We start from the raw sequence: 27667 nt of genomic DNA, 5'->3' as shown, positions 1-27667 counted from the left end.
GCGGGCAAAATACATGATAATTTAAGCTCTTCCCAAAAAAAAATTGGGGAGGAGGGATGATATGCAGTAAGCTCCGCCAGTGTGGACGTCTACGAGCGTATTTTTTAGTCAAAAACGTACATAATTATTACAAACCTCAGGAGGCTACATTAAAACTCCGGCATGCTTTGTAACATTCGTGTTAGGAATTCTTAGTAGAAAAAAAAATCTAACTAACGCAATCCGGTTGTTCAGATTTGTTTGTGAATGTTCACTAGGGACCGTGATTTGTTTACACTACCACACATGTATCAATGTTTCCGACTGATACAGTTATAGCATGACATGAAACTATTATAAACTATTGATATATAATAATAAACATTATTTATTGTTTACCTCTAGGACACTATATCTGATAACCTGAACTTGGACGGTATTAAAAACGACGTTCCAAGCAGGCCCTTAGAGCATCTCCGGTCGCGTCACCCAAATCGCGCCGGATTGAGCGTTTGGGGAATGTGTTTCATTCGTGCCGCGTTTGGGGACATCTCTCCCCAGTCGCGTCCCCCAAACAAAATTTTGGAAATTTTAAACTTAAGCGAGATTCGATTAGATTCATCCAAACTTGGCATGTATTACATAGATTCGAACGAAATTTGACTAAATTTAAACTAAACCTAATCTAGAAGTACTTGCGGCGGTCGGAGGCGTCGTAGTACTGGTGGAAGTTGTACATGTCGTCGGTGACAACCTCCTGCTTGATGCGCTCGTCGGGCTCGTCGACGGGCTCGTCCTTCACCAAGCCGCTTGGTCCTGCCTCGCCGTCGTCGGTGAGGTCCACGAGCGGCTTGCCGGAGTCGCGGATGGACATGGCGATCGCCATGTCGAGGTCGTCCCTCCAGGCGTCCTTGTCGTTCATCGACGCCAAGCACGCCGCCCGCAGCCCTGGGTAGTCCTCGGGGTCGTCGCTGCTGGCGATGAGCCGCTGCTGCCGCTCGTACTCCGCCAGCAGCGCCGCCTACGACGCTTCCTCCGGCTCCTCCTTCACCTCCGGCTTCGGGATGAGGAGGGCGCCGCCACGCCTCTCTTGCTGCCGCCGGCTTCCGCTGCCGCTGCCGCCACGCCTCGTGTTGACGGGCGTCACCGGTTCCTCCTTCACCACGCGTTTGGGGATGGTGTAGGGCGCCGAGCGGTACGACGAGGACGGCGTCGATCGGGTCGGTCCTGAGGAAGAAGAGTTCTAGGAGGACGAGTATGTGGTCCTCCTCGGCTGCCATTGCGGTGGTCCTCCTCGAGGAGACGGTGGCGGTGACGGCGGCGCCTCCAACCTTGGAGCGCCGTTGCGGATGACGCTGTCGAGGGTGCGCCCCGGAACGCCCCAGAACAGGCGCGGTCGTCCTTGTTCCAGCTGTTGGGCCCGCCGATGAGGCCGGTGGTGCTGTGCATCTCGACGTCGTACTAGGCCTTGAAGTACGTGGCCCACCAGTCGTCGTTGTCCTCGGCCGCCCATGTCGGATCCGCCCGCTCCTCGGCGGTGAGTTGAGTCCGCCGGGACTTGATGCCGTCCCTCCATTGCTCTGTGCCCGGCTTCGGCGGCGGCGGGACGCCAATGCCGTTCACGTCCATCTTCCAGCAGCCGCTGCTTGGCAGGCGCATGTCCGACGGGACAGGATATCGGGCGTGGTACAGCGCCCACGCCTCCGGCACGGTTAGGCTGCCGCGGCCGAAGTCGTTCGCCATGGCGATCTTGCGGGAGGACGAGGTCGACATTGTTTGGAGCGGCGAGGAGAAGATCTGGGGGGCGGCGGTGACGAGAAGATTTGGGAGCGGTGAGAGATTGGGACGAACCGTGGGGCGTCTAAATACAGCGGCGGTAACGGGTGGTTGCACGCAATAATGCCGGCGCGGACGGCCACGCGACCATGCACGACGAGACGCTTCCCTACGTCGCCTGGGAAACCAGGGACGCCATTAACGTCGCTTGACCAAAGTTAGGCGACGGGGTTTTAGCCTTCCGAGCCGCTGACGCGTCGGGCCCGCGTCGCTTCGCCTCGCTTTTCGTTGTGTCCGGCGTGCCCGGCGCGTCCCCTGTGGGACGGGGATGGGCTCGGGGCGCCGGACAAAAATCGGCTTTCGAGGACGCGGCTGGAACCGTTTTTTTGTCCGGCGCGCTCCAAATCGGTTTAGGGACGCGACTGGAGATGCTCTTATGTATCCGAGATCGGGCTCATGTGGCCGTATGCACGCAACTCAGGGTGGGCATAAAAACTGTGAAACCGAAAACCGAACCGAAGCCGAAACCGAACTAACCGAAATCTCGGTTTTTTTCATTAACAGCTATTTTTCGGTTTCCATTTATACTAACCGAATTAAATTTGGTAGAATTCGGTTTTTAGCCCCACCAACCGAACAAGACCGAATAGACCGAATTGAGTAACCTACCATCAATTTGTGCATAAACTGATCATTCCGTAGAAGCCCAATTGTGTTTGATGTTCCAAAAATTGTTCATTCAATGTATGACTTTGGTCTTTGATGTACTAGCTTTTTCTGAATATAGCGTGAAGTCTGCATAATAGAACACATCGCTCGAAGTCTTAGCTACCCCTTTTAATCGCTCACGAGTGATGCACCTGTACCACGAGTGCCGCAGCCTACCAAATAGTATCCCTCCACGATTGGTGCTCATTTGTCGATTTCTTACGCAGTTGATGCTTTTTGTGTTGATATGTCAATCACTATTTGCTTTCTTCGGTGATGCCTACTATTTGTTCAAGTGAGTAGGTTCATTCGGTTTTAACCGAAAAACGAACCGAATTTGTCGGTTAACCAAATCGTCGGTTTCCTAAATTTTCATGCCAATTTCGTTTACCATTTTTGAAAACCGAATTTATTCAAAAATCGCAAAAACCGAACCGAAATTTCGGTTAAAACCGAATGCCCACCCTGACACGCAACACATGCAACGTGCCAACGTGCCCGGCATTACCATGCACGACGCCGAACCAGCCGTACGTGCGAGTAGTGGCACTTGACAAGGAGCGCGGGGTCCTATCCTACACGCAAATTTAGGTGAGTGTGGTTGTCGACGCTATTGCATTTAGGAAAGCCTGCGGAGCTGTTCTCCACTACTAGTTCAAAACGTACGGTAGAGCTCTCCAACGACGTTGCATCTTGCCATGCATATATGATTCGTCAGGGATTAAAGAGAAATCTTTCTTTTTTAAAGGAGATTATTAGAGTAAGTCATTTTCCCTACCTCCCGAGATGTATTTTTGGCCCTCCTCCGCCACCTTTCATTCTATCGCATCGCATAGAGTTTGATGGGAGGATCCGAAGTGGTGGCGTCCTCGTTGGACGTGACGGCTGTGATAGCTTGCTTTGTCTGAGCTAGGGCCTAGGGGACGTGCGTGGCCCAGGAGAAGGAATTAAACAGTGAAGCGTGACAAGATGAAACATTGACGGTCGAGGGGACATGTGGAAATGAGAGCGTATGTGTAGTGGTGCTCAGGTGCTACTTTTTCCTAGATACCATTACACATTCCGAATTATATGTATCTAGACGCATTTCAGGATCACCCATTTCTCTCTATGTATTCAAATATCCAAAATAAAAAGCATAACTCCGAAAGAAGGGGGTGTCATACGGAAGCAAAGAAAAAAACAGAAACACGGAACCATATATACCTAGTTGAATGTGATCGCTATTCACGTCGTCCATTCCATCTAGATTTTTCATACTCCTTTCGTCCATAAAAGGACGCCAAAATTTTTGTCTAAATTCAGATGTATCTATACACTAAGGAGTATCTAGATGCATATAAATTTAAACAAACTTGCGACATCCTTTTATGGACAGATGTAACTTTTTATAGAAAAGAAAAAAACCTATTCTACCGTGCACAGTTCTCATCTTGAGGCCCCTAACATTTTGAAACGAGACTGGCAGATAGGTCTAGGGTGTGTGCAAGCCAAGGTTTTGCACAAAAGTGGTGCAGTTGTAGGGTGTAATCGCAAACAAGTTCTATTAGCCATTGGATGCAGAATAAATGGTGTGGATAAGTCAAAAACATCCAATGGATGGTGAAAAATTGCATCCAAGAGGAAAAACATAATCCCCAATCGTAGGATAGGAGTGAAGGGGATGGAGCAATCTTCTGGATTTGGCGTGATCTTCACGATAGGAATGATAACTTGTCATGTTTTGTGAACTAATTGCCAATAACACACGGTAATATCACATCCTTTACACTCAAAGAGATGCTCAACAAACAAGTTTGATGGAAATCGTGATGTACACTTAGAGGGCCACTCTTCGATTCATCCAAACACACCAAAATGTAAAAACTATATATAGTGGAGAGAATCTCATATTCCCATGGTGTCTTCAAAGCTCGAACCCTAGGAAAGGAACGAAGTTCTTGTCTAACCTTGGAAAAAAGGGAGGTTGCCGCCTCTTATTTATAGTCTCTCCATTTAGCCAGGCCAGAACCATTACAAAATCCTATGTACAAATAACTAAACTACTAAAATGGAACTCAACACAGGACACTGCTTGTCAACATAAACTCAGCACCCCAAAAAATATCTTGCTCAATATCTTCCCTCCACAGTGAGCTTCTCAGCATCCATGTTCATACTCATCATCATATCCACCATCATGAACACCACATTCCTTGAACTTAATACTACAAAGTATGGAAGGATTAGGTAGTAGACAATTCTGATGAAGACTATGTGGTGACCCGAGTAGGATAAGACTCACTTGATGTTGTGTTTGAAGGGCATAAGCTCTTGTAGTTGGTCTTGTTTTAAGTCCATGTGGAACATTAAGAATGTCATTAGGAATGTTGTCAATGGAGGGTCTCAGAGGAGCCCATGCATGTTAGCCAATTATCACAACGAATATTGACCTAGTGAGTGTCTTAGGCATAGAGCTATCTAATTATTGGTCCAAGTTGCAAATATCTTACCTAAAAACATCTTTCCATGCATGAAATCATTAATAGTACTCCCTACGTTCACTAATATAAGATGTTTTAGCTTTTTTGTAAATTCATCTATTTTATTATGTATCTAATCTACTCTCTCTGTTCCACAAAGGTTGTTCCAAATTTATCGAAAATTGGATGTATCTAGACACTAAATAACATCTAGATATATCCAAATTTTAACAAATCTCAAACAACTTTCATTGAACGGAGGGGGTACTTTTAATGTGTAGATTCACTTATTGTGGTATGTATCTAATTTATTTTAAAATGTCTAAAACATCTTATGTTCTTAAACAGAGGGAGTACGAACGAAGTTTCTACTCCATCCGTCCCACGAAGGTTGTCTGAGATCTGTCAAAATTTAGATGTATCTAAATGCTATTTAGTGTCTAGATACATCTAAATTTTAACAAATTTCAGATAAACTTTGTGGGAAGGAGAGAGTATAATGTTTCCTACTTGCAAGGAGCAGTTGATTATTGAAAGCATTTTGTAAGACGAAGAACGGGAGCTCCCATGCATGGCACGTATACAAAGGCGTGTTGATCCTTCGGTGTATGCTTCGACTCTCAGCGCACTAGAGCGCTCACAGTGATTCCTTTAAAATGGAAATATGATGATATCAAATATGTGTCACACAACTCATGTATGTGTACCACTTTTTTGTGCATCAAAATTTCCTAGTGTTGAGTCTTAAAATATACTTGTTCTCTAAACTCGATTAAGGGAGTAGATACTTGTGATGCAACATAACTAACATTTGCCTGAAAAAATCAACTAGGGGGAGCATGCTTATGAAATGTTGACTAGAAGAGCAAATAAAAATTGGTAAAGAAGAAATATTTCCACAACAATGACAACGAGTGTGCTCATGAAATCTTGACTAGAGGAGCAAATAACAATTGGTAAAGAAGAAATATTTCCACAACAATGACAAAGAGTGTCGGTGATTACGACCGATGAAGAAAAACCCTTGAATGTGAGGATTTAACCGACGAAATAAATCAAAACCTCATCAACTTTATTTCCAATAGTAAGCAGAGGAATATTCTTTCCGCTCGGCCATAAATTTGGCAGGACATTATTCTCATGATGTAGACGAATCTACTTCGCGATTGAGACGAATCAACTGCACTATCGTAGCCAAGATGGAGCCTGAAAGTGAAGGCAGTATATCCCCAACGAGATCATGGAACTTCATGCCCTCATTACTTGACGTGCCATTCAAAGATCTGCTAGCGCCCGCCAAGGTTCATCGCACCTGGACGTTTGAACCTAGACGCATACTGGCCATGTCAAAACCACGTCCAAGTCCATTCAAAAACTGGCCGAAATCCAGCGTGCCGGTCATTACCTTTGAGCCTTTGACAAGGCAAGCTTTCAATGCCTCCGGCTTCCGGGATACAGTAAGAAAGTGGAAGCTTTATGCAGCTGGCTGGTCGTCTCGATCGTACGTACGCCTTGGACAACGAGCGTAGGGCATTGTTTTCTACTGGCGCAAGGGGACGCAAAGGTATCCGATTCAGCATGCAACTGGCCAAGCAGGACAGGAGTATCTATGCGGAATCGTTTCGTGGCAGCCAAGTCGGGATGGGTCGCTAGATCCAATGCACAACTTGCGAGGGGCTAATCTCAGTGTACGTGGCTCACACTGGGCTTGCTTGTCTGGTCTGTGCCAAAAATACACAAGTGTACGTTTTTTTTACTACTCCTCCGTTCTTGTATACAATATCACTAATTAAGTATCAAAAAAACTATATTCATTCACCTATGAAAAAGATGGTAGAGATTCGTCTAACTTCAAATGTATCCATAGACTAAAGAGTGATTAGATAAATCTAAATTTACACAAACTTGCGACACTCTTATTATGGACAGAGATAGTATATTTTTAAAATCTATACAACACTAATTGGGAAAAAATAATTTGATTTCTACGTCATAACATTACTGCTCATTAGTGCAAACATTGCATGCACGCGTAGAGAAAAAGAGATGACATGCAACACAGGAACACGAGAGTATTTTCACATATTTAGTCGTGAGGGAATACTCCCTTCAGCTCCAAATACTTGTTGTAATTCTAGGCAAAACGTAGGATAAAATGTGTGTCGATTCACTGAACTTATGACAAGTTTTTAGGACTGGCGAGGGAGTGGTGTTAACAGAACACACAAGTCAGTTAGCCCTGGATTTTAGTTTTAGGCAAAACAGAAACTATGTCTAGATTCATAGGACCTGCTAAAGGTATATAGAGCCGAAGAGTGACTCAACTTTGTTGAGGTATGGATGTATCTACACGCTAAAATACGTCTAGATACATCTACTCCCTCCGATGCACATTACTCGATGATAAAATAGATGTATCTAGACATTGAGTATATGGATACAAAGCTGAGTTACTTATTTCCGATTCGGAGTGATTATTATTCCACTATTGGCGGAACATGAAAGTTAATCGAAGTAATCAAGAGACGAATATTCTGTTTCGCCGAAGCTAGTCTCTGGCACCAACATTGACTCGCACATTAATTTGCATTAACCTGCATTTACAACGAGGAGGCGAACTGGAAGGAAATCAGCTCCTTGTCTGGGGAGAAACGGAAGGATGTCGATTTCTTGCCCCGTTACAACGGGGCGAAATGGGAAGGGAATAGGGAATCCGAAAAAAGAATTCCGAATCCGAAGGGAAGTGAGCTGCATGCGACTGGCAGCCCACTCTGCTTACTAGTCCCCCAAAATCGGCCCGTGATATGAGCTCAGATATACAGAAAAAATGGCAAGTGATCGGGGCGCGGTAAAAAGGTAAATCGGCATTTACAAGCTGCCACTTTTGCCGAGTTCGGCGGCCTTTAAATTCGTGCGTCTCGCCACGCTGCGCTCCCTCGTCTCCTCCCGAACCGTATTCGTTCAACACAATCCCTAGCTCGCCCGCTATTCCCCGTCCGTCCCTCCGCTCCCATTCCCCGGCCCGACCGCGCGCCCTATCTGACGCCATGGGAATGGGGCCGCAGCTCGAGACCGCCACCGCCGCGGTGGTCGGCGGAGCGCCGCTGATCCCGCCGGCGACGATCCCGGCTTCTGCCGGCGGGTCGTACGCGGTGCTGCAGTGCGGGGAGGACTCGGCGTACGTGCGGGACGCGTACGGGGGCTACTTCAACGTCTTCCGGGCGCTGCTGGAGGAGGGCGGGGAGCGGTGGCGCGTCTACCGCGCCGTGCGGGGCGAGCTCCCCACGGACGCGGAGGCGGCGGGGATCGACGGGTTCGTGATCTCGGGGAGCTGCAGCGACGCGCACGGCGACGAGCCATGGATCCTGGCGCTCGTCGACCTCGTCCGCCGCGCGCACGCCGCCGGGAAGCGCGTCCTCGGCGTCTGCTTCGGCCACCAGGTGCGATTCCGTTCGGTTGGGTTCTTGGTTGGCTCTTCCATTTCATCCTCTGGTCTGGTCCGAGGGTAGGATGGTCATTTGAAAGAACTTCGTTGAGCGTGGTGCGCGCTGGCCGGCCTTGTTCTTTCTGAGCTTGGCGGGTTCCGATGTTGGCGCCTCGCAGATGGACGGGACGCACCAGCCACCGTACCAGCTGAGAGGAGTGGCGTTGTTCTAGGGTCTTCCATTTCTCCAACCGCTTACTCTTTTTTTCTTTACCATGCATTTAACTGGTAAAAAATTGCTAGTAGGAAGCTTTAGAAAATCTGAATGAAACAAGGCTGCATCATGGGGAAAATAAATAAACGAGAGTCAGAACGTAGTAGTAGGCATGTGAAACACTGGAACTTCATCGTGAGGTGATGCTGAATCTAGTCAGGGAAAAAAACCTTTTTTTTTTTGTAAAACAGTAGTGTTGGAGCTGAAAATTTTATTTCAACAAAGCTAATCAAATCAGCAAAAAATTTGAACATGAGCTCGTGGGCTCCACTACACCAGAGCGTGTCGCCAGAAATTACCCTGGAGCTCCTGTGCTTGCACTCGTGGAGCCCACTAAAGTATCACGACTGTAATATTATTTTACAGTACCTTTGCAAGTTTTTGACTGCAGGACGTGGTTGCTTAAGGGTAATAATCTTGTTTAAGGATCCCACAAGACAACCTGTCCCTGCTGCCAATGCCCGGTCACGTGAGCCGACGTGGCGTTGCCGGTTCCGTGATGAGCCGCCCTCTACCTCTGCCCCTTCGAGATCCCCGTACGCTTTGCCCCTGCCTGCCCACTTGCCGCTAATCAAGCTTCCCCAGGCCGTTAGCCAGCCAACGCGCCAAATTGTTTGCAAGCTACAGCCTACAGGTTGCTTGTTTGAACATTTGAATCCAGCAACTGCAAGCCAGTCGCCACGCACGCACGCTGATTGCGTGATGCAACTAACCGAAACCGGTTGGCTTCCAAAACGAGGCCACCGTCAGGCGCCGCCGAAAGGGTGTGAGTTTGTGCCGTCTCGATCAGCACCTGGAGGTGGTGTCTGACCAGGAGGTTTGAAAACGGTCATGCGTGCGTGCAAGCAAACGCGGGAAACCACCACCGAGCTCGTGACGACCCTGCCGGAGGCTTAGCTGTCCCTGGCTTGATTGAGGGGGCGATCGATCGTGTAGGAAAGCTCGAGTTGGTTTCGTGTTCTTTAATTAGAAGGATAATTACTCGTCAATCACCTCTTCCAACCTGGATCGATGGATCCTCATAATTTGTTTAATCTAGTATGAGTTCTGACCCATCACACACAGGCTCCAGATATGATTATTTTGGAGAAAAAGATAATGATAGACTTCTAACGATGCAAGCATACTAGTAATTCAATAGTCAAATCTCTTCTTCAGGAGCCCTACAAGCCCAGCCGTACACAGCGACTGTATTTGCCAAAATAATAGTTATACATCGACAAGTGCAGGACTTGAATTCTTATTCCCAAACTGCGTACCACAGTACAATGAACGAAGCGCATAGGATACCCTGCAAGTACCCATGGTTCTCGGCGGTTGTCTTGTCTGCAGTCTGAGAATGGCATCGATCCAATCCAATTGTGCCAGCGTGTTTGCGCGTCGGCCGTCCGAGTGTCCTGAAGCTTCTTCCCCCACATGGCCTCGCCGATTCCCTTTCGGTTGGAACCGAATGATCTAACGGGTCCGATGTGATAGGCAGCTGGCCCAGGCAGCGATGGCGAATGCCACTAATGACGGCCGGGAATTAGATCGTCTGTCAGAACGCGTGTGGCGCTTGTCAAGATGCCTGATTAAGCTAATTATTCGCGTTTCTGACTGCTCACCCGGTCCAAGTTTGAGTGCGATGCAAGACAGACCGCTATCGTCTCATTCGTCAGGCTGTTCTGAAGTTGTATTTTAATGTAAACCTGAAGAATTCTCATGATCTGTGAAACAACGTGGAAAATGTCCATTACCTCATAAAGTTCAGTGCAGTGTTTCATTCTTGCGAAGGAATCATGGCATTGCGAGTGGCTAACGGTGTTACCAAATGTATTGCAGCTCCTGTGCCGCGCGCTGGGCGGAAGGACCGGGAGGTCAGCCAAGGGCTGGGACATCGGCGTCAGCTGCATGCACCCCACCACCGCCGCGGCCAAGCTCTTCGCGCCGCTCAAGCTGCCGGTTCACATGCCCATCATCGAGTTCCACCAGGACGAGGTATGCGCTGACCCACCATTGTCTTCAGTAATGTTGCTTCTTTCACTAGACGTTTTCAGTCTCAGATCACAGTTTCATAGTGCTAATGTTAACTTTCTTAACGCAGGTGTGGGATCTTCCCCCTCACGCCGAGGTGCTCGCCCGGTCCGACAAGACCAGCGTGGAGATGTTCAGGCTCGGTGACCGCGCCATGGGCGTCCAGGGCCACCCGGAGTACAGCAAGGACATCCTCATGAGCATTGCTGACCGCCTCCTCCAGCACAACCTCATCCTGGTAAGCTCAGGGCTGAAACCAATTTCATTTGTTCAGACTTCAGTACAAGTGCGATCATCTTCTACTGTATGTATTGTACTGAAACTAACCAAAATGTGGCTTTGTGTTAACCAGGACTGCCAGGTGGACGTTGCCAAGGCGAGCTTCGACGTGCGGACGCCCGACAAGGAGCTATGGAGGAAGGTGTGCACGGGCTTCCTCAAGGGCAGGCTCCAGTCCCAGCAGCAGAAGCAACATAAGCTGCTGCTATAGGACGGGGTGAAGGAGGATACATTGGCAGCTGAGGACAACAGCATAGAATTATTGAGCGGGGGGTGGGGAGTTATCAGCCTAGAGTTAATTAATCCTTTTATTTTTCTGCTTCGGGGCGCCTTGACATCTTGTACAGAGATATTTATCCGGGGCATTAATAAAGAGGAAGCGGGTGCTAATTTTCTATCAGTTGGCTAACTTATGAGTAGCTTTCTGACGAATGTTGCCCTCACATTTATCATCACTGTCGAGACCTAAAATAGAAGGGTACACAATGATCTCACCAACCTGAACTAGTGAGCTGTCTGTGCCTACTTGTAACTGTTGAAGGGGTTGGCGAGATCGAACACGGTGATGGAGCAGGACGTCCCAACCGTCTTCGGAAACAAGACTGGCCTACATAATCCGGGTGAGCGAGCATGTACATGCTGGCCTGCATCCCATTCGTCCCCGTGGAGCTTGGGTTGGATCAAGAACTAGCATTGGATGTCGATGGATCCCCTCCGCCCACGTTGGCCACTGGTTGCTATGGTCGATTATCGTTGGCGACTGCTGATGATCAGACATCAGAGGAATCAAGTGTCCCTGATAGTATTGCTCGATGGCTCCATGGGCGACTGCTTGCAGTAATTTTGCTGGAATTGAGGTGGTCATCCATATTTCTTTTCAAACCCCGTCATTGAAATTCAGACAGTACAATTTTCCGGTGCGCACGCTTTGCACGAGCGGCTATCTGAAAACAGCTCCGTGCCGACTCGCTGCCTACCTGCCATCCACGCTACTTGGAGCAAGATAAGACGAGCGTCCAGGTTCAGTGAACCTCGAGCACTGGTGCCGTGCGGTGGCAGTGGTACCGCGCCGGCGATGCGGATAGAGGTAGCCATCCCGCTGGGCGTGGAGCTTCCGGCTTGCTATCCAGCACTAGCTGCTCCAGGACGTACAGGACCACGACCCGGACTGCTACAGTACAGCGACCACTCGCTAGCTTCGAATCGGGATTCAAGATGTGACAGATACGGGGCTGTCTGTCTCGTGAACAAATCTTGTGACGTGCTTGGTTTGTACCGCGACACGACCAGCAGCGGAGGACGAGCTGAACACAATTCAGACCTAGCAAACAGAATGCAGAAGGAAGAGCGAATGCGAGACAAGGTCGATCCTCTGTCTTCGTACCTTGTTTAACATACTTGCTGAATCCCGGGCTAAAATGGTGGTGAGAGCGCAAGACTAATGGAGGTGATATAATGAGATTAACAGGTTTTGTGCTGACATGTTTGGATGTCAGGTTGGCTCCTAACCCATGAAGTATTTGGGTGTCCGTGCTTCAACCGCATCTCTTACGAATTCGTGATCGTATTTCCTTGATATGAATCATCAAAAAAAAAAAAAAACTTGATGCGTAGATTGGTGAAGCTGCCTCCTCCGGTGGGTAAACGATCTTGATTGGTTCAAACCTTTAATTTGAGTGAGGTGCAAAACAGATAATGTCGTAGTTCCCATTTGTCAGGCTTCTCTGAAGCTGTATTTTAATGTAAACCTGAAGAATTTTCATGAAGGAGGAGGGGGCTTTTGATGGAATTGATGACCCGTTCTTGCAGCAGGAGGTGCTTAATGCTATATATTCCAAATGCAACCCGTTCTCGAAGGAGAGGTGCTTAATGCTATATATCTCAAATGTGTTCTGATAAAACTCCGGAGGGCTGGCCCTTGGTGTCGTGACTCCCAGGGACTTTGGGAGTTTGACTGCCTTCATGTTCCTTCTTCTACCAATTCACCAACCGCACCACGTGTGCTTGCTGCTTTCACTCCCGCTTCCTTTCAGCAGTGGCATCATCGTCTTGGTCATCTTTTTGGTTCTCGCTTGTCGTCTTTACTTCGTCGAGGTCTTATGGGACCTGTCTCAGGAGATGTCTCGCTTCAGAGTTGTCAGGGTTGTAGGCTTGGTAAACAAAATCAGTTACCTTGAGTCTGTATCTCGGCGTCCTTTTGATTTGGTTCATTCTGATGTATGGGGCCCGGCTCCCTTTACTTCCAAGGGGGGCCAACGCTACTATGTTTTTATCGATGACTTCTCTCGTCACACTTGGATCTATTTTAAGACTTCTCGCAGCGAGGTTCTCTCGATATACAAGCGTTTTGCTGCTATGATCCATACTCAGTTCTCCACGCCTATTCGTGTGTTTCGGGCTGACTCCGCTGGTGAGTATATCTCCCAGTTGTTGCGCGATTTTCTTCCTGAGCAGGTCACTCTTGCCCAGTTCTCCTGCCCCTGGTGCCCATGCCCAAAATAGCGTGGCTGAGCGCAAGCATTGCCACCTACTTGAGACGGCTCGTGCGATGATGAATGCCGCCTCTCTTCCTCCTCACTTCTGGGCTGAGGCTGTGTCTATTTCCACCTACCTCATCAACCTTCAGCCCTCCACAGCCCTGCAGGGTGGTATTCCTCTTGAGCGTCTTACTGGTCACACTCCTGATTATTCGATCCTTCGCCTTTTTGGTTGCGTTTGCTATGTTCTCCTGACTCCACGCGAACGCACCAAGCTGACTGCTCAATCTGTTGAGTGTGTCTTCCTTGGCTACAGTCCTGAGCATAAGGGATATAAGTGCTGGGATCCTATTGGTCGTCGGATGCGCATATCTCGGGACGTCACTTTTGATGAGTCTCGTACTTTCTACACGCGTCCCTCCTTCTCTTCCTTTTCGGTGGATGATATCTCTTTTCTCATGTTTCCTGACTCACCTCCTCCCGTGCCTTAGGTTCCTGCTCCGCTGATTCTCTCTCCACCTTCCACTTCTTCTTCACCCACCAGACCCCCCTCTCCTCCCTCACTGCCTTCCCCAGCCTCCACACCTTCCTCTCCCATGTCACCTTCCTCGCCTACGGTGGTCCCTCCCTACCCTTTTCTCTACTCCCGTAGTCCCCGTGAGGATGATGATGCTCCTCCTGACATGCCCTCCACCTCTGGTATCATGCCCTCTCCGTCCGAGCCGACTCATCATCTTCGTGCTCGTCATCTCCCTCCTCCTGATCACTATTCTCCCACTCACTACGGTCTCTCTGTTGTCCTTGAGCCAACCTCTTATCGGGATGCTCTTGCTCATCCCGAATGGCAGCTAGCGATGGCTGAGGAGATTGCTGCTCTCGAGCATACTGGCACCTGGGATGTTGTCACTCCTTATTCCTCTTTTCATCCCATCACCTGCAAGTGGGTCTACAAGATCAAGACTCGCTCCGATGGTTCTCTTGAGCGCTACAAGGCTCGTCTTGTCGCTCGCGGCTTTCAGCAGGAGCATGGTCATGACTATGACGAGACCTTTGCTCCAGTGGCTCACATGACCACTGTTCGTACTCTTCTTGTCGTTGCTTCTGTTGGTCACTGGTCTGTCTCTCAGCTTGATGTGCAGAATGCTTTTCTTAATGGTGAGCTACGTGAGGAGGTATACATGCAGCCACCTCCTGGCTACTATATTCCCGACGGCATGGTCTGTCGTCTCCGGCGCTCTCTCTATGGCCTTAAGCAAGTCCCTCGCGCCTGGTTTCAGCGGTTCACCTCTGTGGTGACCTCTGCTGCTTTATCCCTAGCGCACATGACCCTGCGCTCTTTGTCCACACATCTTCTCGTGGTCGGATTCTCCTTCTTCTTTATGTCGATGACATGATCATCACAGGTGACTACCCTGAGTACATTGCCTTTGTCAAGGCCCGTCTTCGTGATCAGTTTCTCATGACTGATCTTGGTCCTCTTCGCTACTTTCTTGGGCTTGAGGTTTCCTCTAACTCCGATGGTTTCTATATCTCCCAGGAGAAGTATATTCAGGACCTTCTCACTCGTGCCGCTCTTGGTGATGAGCGCAATGTCGAGACTCCTATGGAGCTTAATGTCCATCTCCGTGCCACTGATGGTGATCCTCTTCCGGACCCGACTCGCTATCGTCACTTGGTTGGGAGCTTTGTCTATCTTGTTATCACCCGTCCTGACATCTCCTACCCGGTCCACATTCTAAGTCAGTTCATGTCTGATCCGACTAGTGTCCACTATAATCATCTCCTTCAAGTCCTCCGCTATCTTCGTGGCACTATCTCCCGTCGTCTTTTCTTTCCTCACTCTAGCTCCTTACAGCTCCAGACCTACTCATATGCTACCTGGGCTAGTGATTCATCGGATCGCAAGTCTCTTTCTGCCTACTGTGTCTTTCTTGGTGATTCTCTCATTGCTTGGAAGACCAAGAAGCAGGTTTCTTTGCTTATCTTGTTGCTAGGGTTACCTGGGGAGTGATGGCAGGGACTGAGTGATGGGTTCTCTATTTCATACTTTCTTTTGTTCTAGAAAATTGTGGCAAGCAATAGCTTGGTTTTTGTGTTTAGGGTTTTATGCCTTTTTGCTAGGACAGTAAGAATAAGGTTACTTTGGATGGGAATGTGATGAGATCCCCTGTGGAGGCTGTGTTTACTACATGTTCGTTTCTTCTTTGTTGGTCAGGGTTAGTGAAGGGTATTTAACAAGGACAACCTTGATGATAGAGCGCAGAAGATGGTGAAGATGGATGCAGATGTGATGGAGAGAAGTTGTGGAAGTGGTGTACATCTTCCGGCAACGCTCGGAGACTGAGCTGGTGGTTTTCATGAGTCAGAATTGTGGAGGACCCCCAGGAGATCCCTTAGTTTAAGATCGCTTTTGTTGGATTGTAAAAATCCTTTCGACGGACTTCCTAGTTGTTCGATTTAATTTCCCGAGTTTTAGTGGTAGTAGGTTTTCGCTCCGTAGAAGTGTTCGAGATCAAACACTCTGGGTTTTTCCTATTACTGCTCCAGGTTGACTACTGTCCGTTCTTTTCATTCTTTTCCTCTATCACCTTAACTATTGTTGTAACAAAAATCTTGCTGTTTCCGTTAACCAATTGATGGAAAAGGGGCATAGCCGGTTGAATAAAAAGAGCCAATGCTAGACAGACGGAGCTGCTCTTTCGGACCGACCGTCTGCATTGTGTGCGGATCTTTGGGTTAGGAAATCGTAGGGGCGGATCTTTGGGTTAAATCGGAACTTCTCATAGATCGGAGCTGTCAGCTGTGGAACCACAGCTAACGCACCGTCGTGGTCATGGATTAGGTCCGCAAACCGTGTCGAGGCTTTCAGATTTGATGCGACCAATGAAGAGTTGCTACATACCCAGATTTGTTTTTTCTTTTGCTTTGCTATGTAGAGATGTTCTGGTTCACATAATTTAACTGCCCAGATGGATGTATCATGCAAAGGGCTTACGGCAGCTTAGGTGTGTTTGGTAGCCTATGCCACCTCAGAATAAATATCTCCCCTCATACAAGGTGACCTCATACATGCCCAACTGAGATTTGTTACTTGTTTGGTAGCCTGTAACAGTTGAGAGATGATGAGTTCAGATGTTGTTTGGCATATGTTGTATGTGTTGAGACATGTTGGGCCAGAAAATTTACGCAAAGGTCCTTGAGCAGAAAAACAAAAAGCAATCGGGTCCTTTCTTCTTCAAGGCGCGATGGCGGAGCGTCCTGGCCCGATGCGGGCTGACCTGGCGGCGCGTCCTGGCCCGATGCGCGGCGACCTAGCGGCACATCGAGGCGGCGTGCTGGCGGCGCACCGGAGGCGCGTCGAGGCGGTGGTCCGGGCGGAGCGTTCTGACCGGCGCGTCGCATCCTGACTGGCGCGTCGAGGCAGGGCCCAGGCGGCGGTTCGAGGCGGTTGGCGGCGCGTCGAGGCGACGTCCTGGCGGCCCTTCATCCTGCTCCTGCTCGGCCGACGGGAGAAGAGGACGGGAGGGAGGCGGCGGCGTGGTTCCCTGGAAGGCCGATGGGAGAGAAGAAACCTGGGCGCGTGAGGAAGGTGGCCGGGGCGGGAGAGCAGGTTGGGGGGAAATGAGGGAGAGAGGAGCGGGGGTCTGGGGGTCCGTCGGGGCGCGCTACAGTGTTCTACGGGATGTGCTCATGATCGAGTTGTGAAGCTCAAATCGAGTTTCGCAACCCGGCCTGGCTGAGAGGCTGTTTTCGTATGAGTTCGGCAGTGCTGAGGTGAACCGACCCAGTCTAACAAACAACATTTTGTTGGTTGGGCTGAGATGAGAGGAGAATATCTGGGTTCGGCCAGGCTACCAAACACACCCTTACCGTCTCTATTTGCCGTTTCCAATGTTAAACAGCAGATGTAAAAAACTGCAAACATTTAGCAGCAATTGAAGTACTCCAAAACGCCATTTCAAGATTTTGCAATCAACATCCCAAGTGGTAGGCAACGCAGTAACTGCCACTGGGTCAGTTTGCAAAAGCAACGAATAGTTACCCAAGCAGAACAGCCATCACAAACAGTTGTGACAGGTGAAGCTCTCAGAATCACAAACAAAGACAAAATTATATATTCAGCTTTGGTACGGAGACAACATGTTAAACTCCCATATTTATAAACCCAGTGCCATGAAGATAGTTCCAACATCAATACAAGGAAATACTCCAAAGACAACAGAGCATACACCACGGACTAACAACATAAGCTGTGGCACAAGTTCATTTCGCCAATCAATTATTTATGAGATCATCATCATCATGAGTGAAACAAGTTCCGACCAATCAACAAATTCAAGCACGGTAGCAGGCTTAGAGAGAAGCACCAACTCCAGCTCCTCCACGGCGGCAGTCGTTGAGCATGTCGAGGTAGAACTGGCACTTGCTGATGTCGCTGTCGTAGTGGTTGATGCACTGTATTGTCAATGAACAACAGTCAGTTCCATATCGTCAGCAAAAAAAAAGAGCAATACATGAAGGTATAATGGAAGTATATCAATGACTAACATTGCAAACCAGTATTCTTTACTGAGAATTCTCTTGTACCCACATTCTGGTAAGTGAGATACAAACTAGCATGGTGACAGAAGTGCTAACTAAGATGGGTCAGTTTTAAGGTACTCAGTTATTATGAACTGAAACAGATCCAGCAGTGCAAAGTGCAAAAGAATGTTGAAGAGAGTGTACCATAGAATTAAGTTATGTAGCCTAAATCAATGAAGGTAAGAGGGAACATACATCTTGAAAGGCCTTGGAAGGGTTATCACACTTATCAGATCCAGCAGTGTTGCCCATTGGAGTCATAGATGAAGCAGCTTCAGAGACAACAGTCTCATGCTGAATGGTACGGGGACCCATCACAGCATCAACAGCCCTGTGTGCAACAGCACTGCCAGTACCAAACGCCATACCTGAAATACATGTACAATTCGAAATTAGACCGTGAATGTACTGCATTTGTTGCACTTTGAAGTGAAGAAGACTTACCCTGAGCAATAGTGGACCCAATTCCGCTCAGCATGCCACCACCGCTGCTCTGGGTAGTAGCAGGAGGAGGAGCTGGGCGGGCTGCAAGATTGTTTTAGCAAATGTCAGTAATGCAGTACAACACCATTTGAAAACAGATGAGCACTGAAAAAAAATTATCATTATGATCAACTTATACAAAACCATGGCAACGAACAAAGAATAATGAGTAAAATGTTTATGTTGATTCCATAGCAATAAAAAGTGTATCGTCGAGTCCCTTGCAAATCACGGAAATGGAGCTGTTCGATGTGTGTGACTAGAACTGGATGGATTATATGGTACCAGATGTCACATAATTTAACATTCAGCATGCCAGCAGATTGATCACTTTTTCCAGACTGAAAATTCAATCAACTAAAATGCGCACGCAATTAATCCGCTAGCAATTAGGAATGTAATGCTAGTACTACATGATGGTGTAAATGAATGTGAAAACCCCATCCGTGGATTCACCATGATGTAGAGCATCTCAGCATTCGGAAAGAATATGAGGACACTAGGACATAACGAACTAATGAACTAGAGAAATATCCAAGTAATCATTCCAAAATTGACTGAAGCAGGATAACTAAGTACCTGGCTGCGGTGGGTTTCTCACTGGAGCAGCACGTGGAGCAGGGCGTGACCTTCCTCCTGTCCAGACAATGGCAAAATTGAGTATACCTTTACCATGAATATGAGTACCAAACTACTATGTTTTTAGCGATAGCAACTGTAACTACATAATCAATCAGCTTACATATAAAACCACAATTTAAAGGACACGGTGAGTTATTTAGGGTGGTAATGGCATGAAACCAGCACAATCACAGAAGCAGTAGAGGTTTCAAGGGAATGTCTTAGAGCAAATTGATCAATAAGTAACTACACAAATCGTCATTCAGAAGCTAATAGAATTTTGAACTGACCATGAATAATAAATTAGTGTCAGAATCATTCTAAGAAGGGATGAACAGAAGAACACATCCATTCCCTCAAAAGATTACATTTTATTATGTGCCCCCTGTCTGAACCAAATGTCGATATAAAAATAACAACAAAAGGTTATTCAAGAGGCACATCAATTTGATGAACAAGTAGGAAAAACGACTAAAAAATATATTTTAGTGAAGGAAAAAATCTATAAATGAAACAATGTTTCCACACAAGTTCTAACATTAGAAACTGTGATTCAGTTAAACAGAGCAAAAGGGAATGAAGTAAACAACTCAATGTGCAAGGCTGCTCAAAGGAACAGATCTTTAAAAGATTGTTGTTCTTTTCTAAACATCCTAAACGACTAGGTCACTATGTCTCTATATGCCCCCTAACTAAACCAAAATAGTATGCATAACTATAATGGCTACTCAAGAAGGCAATTAGCAGAAAAGCAACAAAATAAAAAACAGCTGTACAGCTTCAAATAATTTGGAGACTGCACTCTGATGGCCAAAATGGATAACAAACTGTGATCATATAAAGCTTATATAGTTGGAAGTTTAAGAATTAGAGAATATTGATGGGACTGCGTGGCATCACTCTAGTCAAGATAGATGAGGTTCCTGTAATACAGTCCATCATAAACGTTTCTATTTGCCCCTTAACTAAACCAAGATAGTATTCATGACCATAATGGCTACTCAAAAAGGCAAACAACATATGCAAAGCAACTGTGACAATTTGATAAATAACATGAATGTAGGCCATGCCCATTCATTGGAACTTATGATATACACAACAGATGACAGTAATGACATGTCACAGGCTGCTTGGGAGCACATCTAGTTGATGAAGATGAGTGCCCCTCAAACGACCTGGATGAGCATGAAATGCTCATTTCGTATGCGCCTCCTAACTAAGCCAAGACAGTATTGAGGACAGTAATGGCTACTCAAAGAGGCAATGGTTAAGACCAAAATGGCCAACTACAGATGATGAAACAACATGCTCCATACTGAAACACATACAGTTGAAAGGATTACTGGCTAAACAGAGTAAGAGCAAGGATAAACTATTAACTATGTGAAGGTGTATGAATCCATCTAGGTAAGGGAGGATAAAAGTCAACACCCTTTTCATAAAAAAAGTAAGGATTCGAATTTGTTATATGCCCCTGTCTGAACCGAATGAGAATTAGAATCTGCAATCAATTATTCGAGGGCAATAGGTAAGTTCTGATAATAAGAGGTAAACTACAAGTAAGGCTATATGAAACATTTTTTTAACTGCTCATGATTAAGCCACACAAGAGCAGGTGATAAGCTACAACTATTTATAATATATGAATCCATCTAAGAGAGGACCGATGGAAGTCAGGATCCCTTTCATAATAAAAATGGAAGGATTCAAAATTGGTATATGCCCCTGTCTGAACCGAATGAGAATGTGAATCTGCAATCAATTATTCGAGGGCAATAGGCAAATTACATGCGAGGCTATATGAAATCGGTCAAACGAAGGATCTATTAAAATCAGAACCCTAATTTCAAAAAATAGGGCTTCGATTTGTTCTATGCCGTTGTCTGACTCGCCTGGAAACGGGAAAATGTCCAGAACCTGTTATTCTAGATGCAACGGGTTCTAAGAAAAAATGGTTCGTATTCACAAATCTACAAATAATCCGAGCGGCCTAGGTAACATCTATGACAGATCCAATCATTTTCGCGCCTAGATGCGTCAAACCCTATCAGCTAAACACCACGAATCAACCGGACAAACTAGCAACGATGCGCAATATTCAACCGGTTACAACCAAGCACCAAATCTACACGCCAAATCCAGATCCGAGATAACAAACAACGAGAGGTCGCGCTCGCGCAGGCGAAACCATAAGCAAGGCAGGGACGGGACGGGACGGCTACCTCCTCCGCTGCGGCGAGGCATGGCGGCGGCGGCGGGCTGGAGGGGACGGCGGAGGAAACCCTAGGTGAGAGGCGGCGCCTGGTGGGGGGAACGGATGATGAACAGGGGGCCAACGGATCAGAATGGTGAGACGCTGAGGCAGGCCGCGGCCTAGGGTTAGCATTTATAGCCGGAGAGGGATCTCGAGTGGGGATTTTTTTTTCTTTCCATCTTCTTGCGAGACAAGTAAGCTGACAGGTGGGGCATACGCTGTGGTAACGGTGGATGACATGTGGGACCATCTTTATCCACCGCGAGGGGTATATGCTTGGAACACTCTAGATCCCACCAGCTCGTTCAGGGGCACAAGAGAGGAGTGATTTTGCGTATGAGACTACCCACTTCATGCACAATAGGAAGGGGGGTAGGGATGGTATCGCTGCTGTGAAGCTGGACATGTCCAAAGCATACGACCGAGTTGACTGGTCTTTTTTGGAGAAAATGATGATCAAGCTGGGGTTTGGTAGCGCCTGGGTGAAGTTGGTGATGGGCTGCGTCCGAACTGTCAGCTATAGGGTCAAGGTCAATAGTGAGCTTACTTCCGTTATCCAGCCTCAAAGGGGATTGCGCCAGGGCTGCCCCTTGTCTCCATACTTGTTCCTCTTGTGTGGAGAGGGGCTGTCCACTCTGTTCAAAGCTGCAGACACCGATGGTTCGCTGCAAGGGGTGCAGATCTGCCATGGGGCTCCCCGGATTAACCACATGTTTTTTGCTGATGATGCCCTTATCTTCATGAAGGTTAATGAAGATAGTGCCAGGAAACTCCAGCAAATTCTGGGCATTTATGAGGGTGCCTCTGGCCAGATGATCAACAAGGAGAAGTCGGCTGTCATGTTCAGTAAAGGCACAGATAGAAAGGCTAAGAGGAGATTCCTAACCTCCCTTCAAATTCCGGATGAAGCGTATAATGAGCGGTACCTTGGCATGCCCGTCTATTTGGGAAGATCTAAAAAGAAAGCCTTTGAGTACCTTAAGGAAAAAATATGGAAGCTCATCCAAGGCTGGAAGGAAAGATTCTTATCTAGAGCAGGGAAGGAGATTCTTGTGAAGGCGGTTGCCCAGGCCATCCCCATTTACACCATGTCCTGTTTTGACCTCACCAAAACCTTCTGCGATGAAGTTAGTGCGATGATCTGCAAGTTCTGGTGGAATAGCAATGATGAAGAGAGGCACCATTGGCTCAGCTGGGAATGCCTCACCGATCCAAAAGCCGAGGGGGGCCTGGGGTTTCGTGATATCCACCTCTTCAATATGGCCATGCTCTCAAGGCAGGGATGGCGTCTCATCCAGGACCCAGATTCCCTCTGTGGTCAAGTTCTGAAGGCGAGATACTTCCCAAATGGCTCCATCCTGGATGCGTGTGCGGCGCCGGGTATCTCCTACTCTTGGCGCAGTATCCTCAAAGGCGTGGCCTTGCTGAAGGAGGGAATTATATGGAGGGTGGGCGATGGTTCCAAGATCAACATCTGGGCTGATCCCTGGTTGCCCAATGGCGATACTAGAAGGCCAAGAACTGTTAAGGGACAGCGGACTTTGAGCAAGGTGGCTGATCTCATAAATCCTCTCAATGGCACTTGGGATGAACGCCTGGTCAGAGAAAATTTCCAAACTGAAGATGCTAAGGCCATCCTCTCCATTAGCCTGTGCGACGATATGGAGGACTGCATCGCCTGGCATTTCGATCCCAAAGGGAATTTTTCGGTCAAGTCTGCATACAAGGTGGCTGTGATGAATAAAAATAGGCGTACAGGGAGGGAGGCGGCCTGCTCCAGGGAGTACATTGCAAACAGCACAGTTAAATTCGAATGGAGCAAAATCTGGAAACTCAAGGCGGACAACAAGTTGAGAATGTTTGTGTGGAGGTTGGCACACAACAGTTTGGCAAGCAGGATGAAGATCCAGCGGATAGGTGTCGACTTGGACACAAGATGTCCAGTGTGCAACAGGCTGGACGAAGATGGGGGACACATTTTCCTGAAATGTAAGATGGTGAAAGAATGCTGGAGGTTCCTTGGGTTGGGGAAGATCAGAGAATCGTTGCTTGGCTGCAAAAACTCGATGGAGCTCCTGGAGGCCTTGGACCAGATGGAGGAGGATACACAACTCAAAACATTGACTCTGATGTGGGAGTGCTGGGATGCCAGGAACAAGGTCAACGCTGGGGAAAACAGAAGATACGTGGAGGAAGTATGCCGCAAAGTTGAGACACATATCATCGACTTTCAAAGCCTCAACAAAACGGAGAAGAGACCAAAACCGCCTGTCAATCACAAATGGAGGAAACCACCTGATGGATCCATTAAGATCAATTTTGATGGAGCCTATGACAGCGCAACAGGGAAGGGAGCCTGGGGCTTCATCGCCAGGGATCATCTCGGGGACTTTGCGGCGGCCGGTGCTGGTAAATCCTGCCACCTCCGCGACGCCCTCCATTCGGAAACCTTGGCCTGCCTTGCTGCGGTGGAGGGAGCTATCAAGATGGGTGCAACCAGAGTTGAATTTGAATCCGATTCTACTACTCTGGTGAATGCTCTCAATGGCAACGAGTATGACAGGTCTACCATAGGCGTGCTGATAAAGGAAGTGAAGAGTCTGTGTGTCACCAACTTCATTTGCTTTTCTTTTTCCTTTGATCGGCGCACCTGTAACGCTGTAGCTCACGAGCTAGCTAGATTTGGAATGAACTCTGCTGAGGCGAGTTCTTTCTGGGTGGATTTTGCACCCAGCTGTGTAAGTGACTTTATTGCCAGTGATATTGCTGTGCAAGGAGAGTAATGGAAATGTGTTTCCTGTCAAAAAAAGTAATTCAGCCCGCTTGACTGGGTGACGGAGCGGACTGTGGCCCAGCACGAGGTGTGCGCTGACTGGGCGATGGGGCCGACTCTGGCCCATCACCAAGTCTGCGCGTGGGAGTTCAAAACATCTCCTCTCTACAAAATTAACAAACTTCCTTAAAAAAAACAAATTAACAAAGTCGAGTTAGAGCATCTCCAACAGGCGCGATATATAGGCCGCGCTGTAAAAAAAAGACCGATATGTAGCGCGCGGGAGGAATTCAGGTGCTCCAGCAGGTGCGGTAAATGACGCGGCGCTGCAAAAAAAATTGGGCGCGCGGTGTTTTGCACAATCCGGAGCGCCATATGTGACGCGTCGGCTACAGCGCGCGGCATCGCTCGTCCACGCGCGAAAATCCAACGGCAGGAAATCCCCCCCCCCCCCCACCCCGCGCCCTCATTTCCCCACCGCCCGCCGCCGGTCGATTCCGCCGCCGGCCCCGCTGCTGCGCCGCCGTGGCGTAGATCCGCTCGCCCGCACCCCCTCCGGCGGAGGCGGCCGCTCAGGACGCCACGCGTGCCGCCGACAGGCGATGGTCGGCGCTCTTCCTCCGCCTCCTCCTCCGCGCCGCCGTCGCCATGTCGTCGTCGTCGTCTTCGATCTTGCTAACAACATGGCGCGACCATGGTGCTCGCCGATTTGCTCGCAAGGTGTGCACCTCCGCCGGCCGGCCTCTATTAGGATGTGATTTTTACTCGCCAATTAGCTATAATAGTTAGTTGTAGTTAAGTAATTTCATATGTATGTTTGTAGAGTTCATCATACGATTCATCGGATGACGAGTACGACCAAGCGGAAGAGGAGAACATATCGCTACTATTAGCATACCGCGTCGTTAAGAAGCCAAAATTTGGTGGATCGGTGTTCAGTAGACAGAAGTTTTGGAGAGAAAGGATTGAAGGGCATGAGAAGTTGATGCGGTCGTATTTCAATGAGAACCTGATATTTCCCGAAAGCTATTTTCGGCGGCGTTTCCGGATGAGTCTCAACTTGTTCAAGCACATTGCAACGGAGGTCACCAAATATGATCGCTTCTTTGAGCAATGGAGGAATGCCGCCGGAGAACTTGGTCATAGCACATATCAAAAGGTGATCGCCGCCTTGCGTATGTTGGCATATGGTATACCGGCGGATCTTGTTGATGATCATTTGGCCATGGGAGAGAGCACTTCTATCTTGTGTGTCAAGCGCTTCGTCGTTGCAATTGTCAATGTCTTTGGCTCCACATACTTGAGAGCCCCCAATGCTCAAGGCACGACAAGGCTTTTGGAGATCAATGCCAACCGGGGGTTTCCCTGCATGCTTGGTTCCATTGATTGTATGCATTGGAGTTGGAAGAATTGTCCGGTGGCATGGCATGGACAATTCAAAGGGTACAAGAAGGATGCCACCATAGTCCTTGAAGCGGTGGCCGACCAAGAGATTTGGATATGGCATGCTTTTTTTGGAATGCCCGAGTCTTGCAATGACATCAATGTTCTTCAACGGTCACCACTAATGACAAGACTTGCAATGCGGGAAGGTCCATTGTTGGAGTTTGAAGCAAATGGCCACAAGTACAACTATGGCCACTTCCTCGCCGACGGCATATATCCAAGGTGGCAAACATTTGTGAAGCCGATTATTCAACCAAGAGGTAAGAAGCAAACCCAATTCCATAATGCACAAGCGGCGGCTAGGAAAGATGTAGAGAGAGCATTTGGGATTTTGCAAGCATATTTTGCCATTGTTAGAGGACTGGCTAGATTTTGGGACCAAGAATGCCTTTGGTATATCATGACCGTGTGTGTCATCATGCATAACATGATTATAGAGGATGATCACGGGAAAGATGTGGATCATACCCACTACGACTTGATGGGGGTTCACGTGCAAGTGAGGAGGTCCCCACATAGGATTGCTCGGTTCATTGCCTCATACCATGCCATTTGGTGCAACGACACACATGATGAGCTTCAAAAAGATCTCATGGAAGAATGGTGAAATTGGAATGGACAACAGTAGTTGCATACTTGTTGTATTTGTTTGAAAACTATGTGTTGTATTGTCTCAAAACTATGTTGTATTGTTGTATGTTGGACGTGTTGTATTTGGTGTGAACAACGTATTGTATTTGGATGGTACATTTTATTTGTGAATTTTATATGGTTGTTTGATCTTGTTCGATGCATAGTTGTGTTTGTTTGTTTGTTGTTTGCGCCGCGCTCGCGCGCTGCAAAATAGAGCGTCCGACGGAGGTGCTTTTTTTGCGCACCAACGCGCGCTACAAAATGGAGCATCCGGCGGGGGAAAATCGCTCCGGCGCGCGCCATCGGTTTACAGCGCGGCGGCAGCGTGGTATAGCGCACCGATTTATAACGCTCCTGTTGGAGATGCTCTTATGCCAAAGCCACACCAACTGCCAGCATCGAAGACAAACTCGACGTTCGTATGAGAGAGGTCAACGCCCTCAACACTTTCGAGGTTTCGAGGCCGCTGCCCCGACAACCAGATGCTCCGCCATATCGAGCGGTGTAGGGTTCCATAGCAGAAAATAAAAAAATCATACGACAGAATAACATAGCCAATATCTATTCTATGCAGATGCGAAGTACGAGAAGGATTCAGTGTTTCACGATGAACGTTGTCGATGAAGGAGTACGCCGACGCCGCTCAGGATCGAGTAGAAGTACAAGCGTTGAAACGCTCCAGGTGTCACGGCCATGGCGGCGGGTGCAGAAGGCTCTAGCCGGGAATGGAGTCTTCTCTAGGGTTCCCCGCTACCCCGATGCACGTGGGGACACCATGGGGCCAACCACATGGACCTCGCCGTCGATCGCGCCGCCCTTCGAATGACTTCGGGCGCGTCGACAACCCTTCGCTCTAGTAGCGCCCGTCCTCCGACTGATGCTTAGGCGTCATCGCCTCCTTCTTCTCGATTTGGGTTGGGACGTGGTGGAGCACATGCGAGCGCCGGTGCGCAGCCTCCTCCTCCGACGGGCCCGCTAGTGCCCTGTCCCATTGTAACTACTCCATCCCTTCCAAATCGATTTGTGGTAGGCCAATATAGATTCAATTAATGTCAATGTGCATGTTAGTCAGAAGCATGGCTATGGCAAGGTTACCTCAACAAAATTGTGTCAATTGACATTGCAATGATGAGTAGGATGAATGGCATGCTTGTCATTAGCAATGTGCATCGGCATGTCATTGACAAGCATTCCATTGACACAAGGTTTTTTTAACGAAATTGGCTTTGGCATGCTTGTGATTGCCATGCCGATGATGAGTACCATGATTTCGAGGTTGTCATTGGCAATGTGCATCGGCATGTCATTGACAAGCATGCCATTCACACTTTGGTTGCTTCAAGCAATGTGTCAATGTCGTGCTTTTCATCGGCATACCAATGACAAGCATGCCATTGGAATTCACCATGGCAATGATGAAGTATACCTGAATCTTCTCATTGGGGCAACCTGGAAGCCTTCCTAGAGGGTCCGACAGGGGA

General features: G+C 48.1%; 2 protein-coding genes and 3 non-coding genes across 5 annotated transcripts; 1 reads left to right on the top strand and 4 right to left on the bottom strand.

Annotated features, from left to right (window-relative positions):
- Positions 1–7856: 7856 nt before the first annotated feature.
- On the top strand, positions 7857–11313 carry LOC127293413 (gamma-glutamyl peptidase 5). Its single transcript, XM_051323034.2, has 4 exons — positions 7857–8365; positions 10445–10600; positions 10707–10874; positions 10989–11313. The coding sequence occupies exons 1-4, from the start codon at positions 7973–7975 to the stop codon at positions 11124–11126; spliced, it is 855 nt and encodes a 284-aa protein (XP_051178994.1). The 5' UTR covers positions 7857–7972; the 3' UTR covers positions 11127–11313.
- Positions 11314–17533: 6220 nt separating this feature from the next.
- On the bottom strand, positions 17534–21457 carry LOC127293412 (uncharacterized). The gene is made up of 5 exons (XM_051323033.2): positions 21303–21457; positions 19039–19095; positions 18421–18501; positions 18172–18344; positions 17534–17847 (listed from the first exon to the last, which is right to left on the bottom strand). Exons 1-5 carry the CDS (start codon positions 21322–21324, stop codon positions 17746–17748), a joined length of 435 nt encoding a protein of 144 aa, XP_051178993.1. The 5' UTR covers positions 21325–21457; the 3' UTR covers positions 17534–17745.
- LOC127297793 (small nucleolar RNA U19) lies at positions 20195–20307 on the bottom strand. The gene has a single exon (XR_007849481.1). It is a non-coding gene; the product is annotated as a small nucleolar RNA U19 (small nucleolar RNA).
- LOC127297812 (small nucleolar RNA snoR138) lies at positions 20468–20606 on the bottom strand. The gene has a single exon (XR_007849501.1). It is a non-coding gene; the product is annotated as a small nucleolar RNA snoR138 (small nucleolar RNA).
- Positions 20717–20857, bottom strand: LOC127297811 (small nucleolar RNA snoR138). The gene has a single exon (XR_007849500.1). It is a non-coding gene; the product is annotated as a small nucleolar RNA snoR138 (small nucleolar RNA).
- Positions 21458–27667: the final 6210 nt, after the last annotated feature.

This window comes from Lolium perenne, chromosome 4 (assembly GCF_019359855.2).
Source record: "Lolium perenne isolate Kyuss_39 chromosome 4, Kyuss_2.0, whole genome shotgun sequence".
In the NCBI taxonomy this organism is placed as follows: domain Eukaryota; kingdom Viridiplantae; phylum Streptophyta; class Magnoliopsida; order Poales; family Poaceae; genus Lolium; species Lolium perenne.
This window is presented reverse-complemented; position numbering and strand designations above follow the sequence as displayed.

What these genes read in the sequence shown, in the direction of transcription:
- LOC127293412 (XM_051323033.2), bottom strand. Translation starts at nt 21,324, where the DNA reads ATGCCTCGCCGCAGCGGAGGAG. An exon ending in GAGAAACCCACCGCAGCCAG is followed by an intron (nt 18,502 to 19,038) that starts GTACTTAGTTAT and finishes ACAATCTTGCAG; the next exon opens with CCCGCCCAGCTCCTCCTCCT. An exon ending in CTTCCAAGGCCTTTCAAGAT is followed by an intron (nt 17,848 to 18,171) that starts GTATGTTCCCTC and finishes TTGACAATACAG; the next exon opens with TGCATCAACCACTACGACAG.
- LOC127293413 (XM_051323034.2), top strand. Translation starts at nt 7,973, where the DNA reads ATGGGAATGGGGCCGCAGCTCGAGACCGCCACCGCCGCGGTGGTCGGC. An exon ending in GCGTCTGCTTCGGCCACCAG is followed by an intron (nt 8,366 to 10,444) that starts GTGCGATTCCGT and finishes AATGTATTGCAG; the next exon opens with CTCCTGTGCCGCGCGCTGGG. An exon ending in TCCAGCACAACCTCATCCTG is followed by an intron (nt 10,875 to 10,988) that starts GTAAGCTCAGGG and finishes TGTGTTAACCAG; the next exon opens with GACTGCCAGGTGGACGTTGC.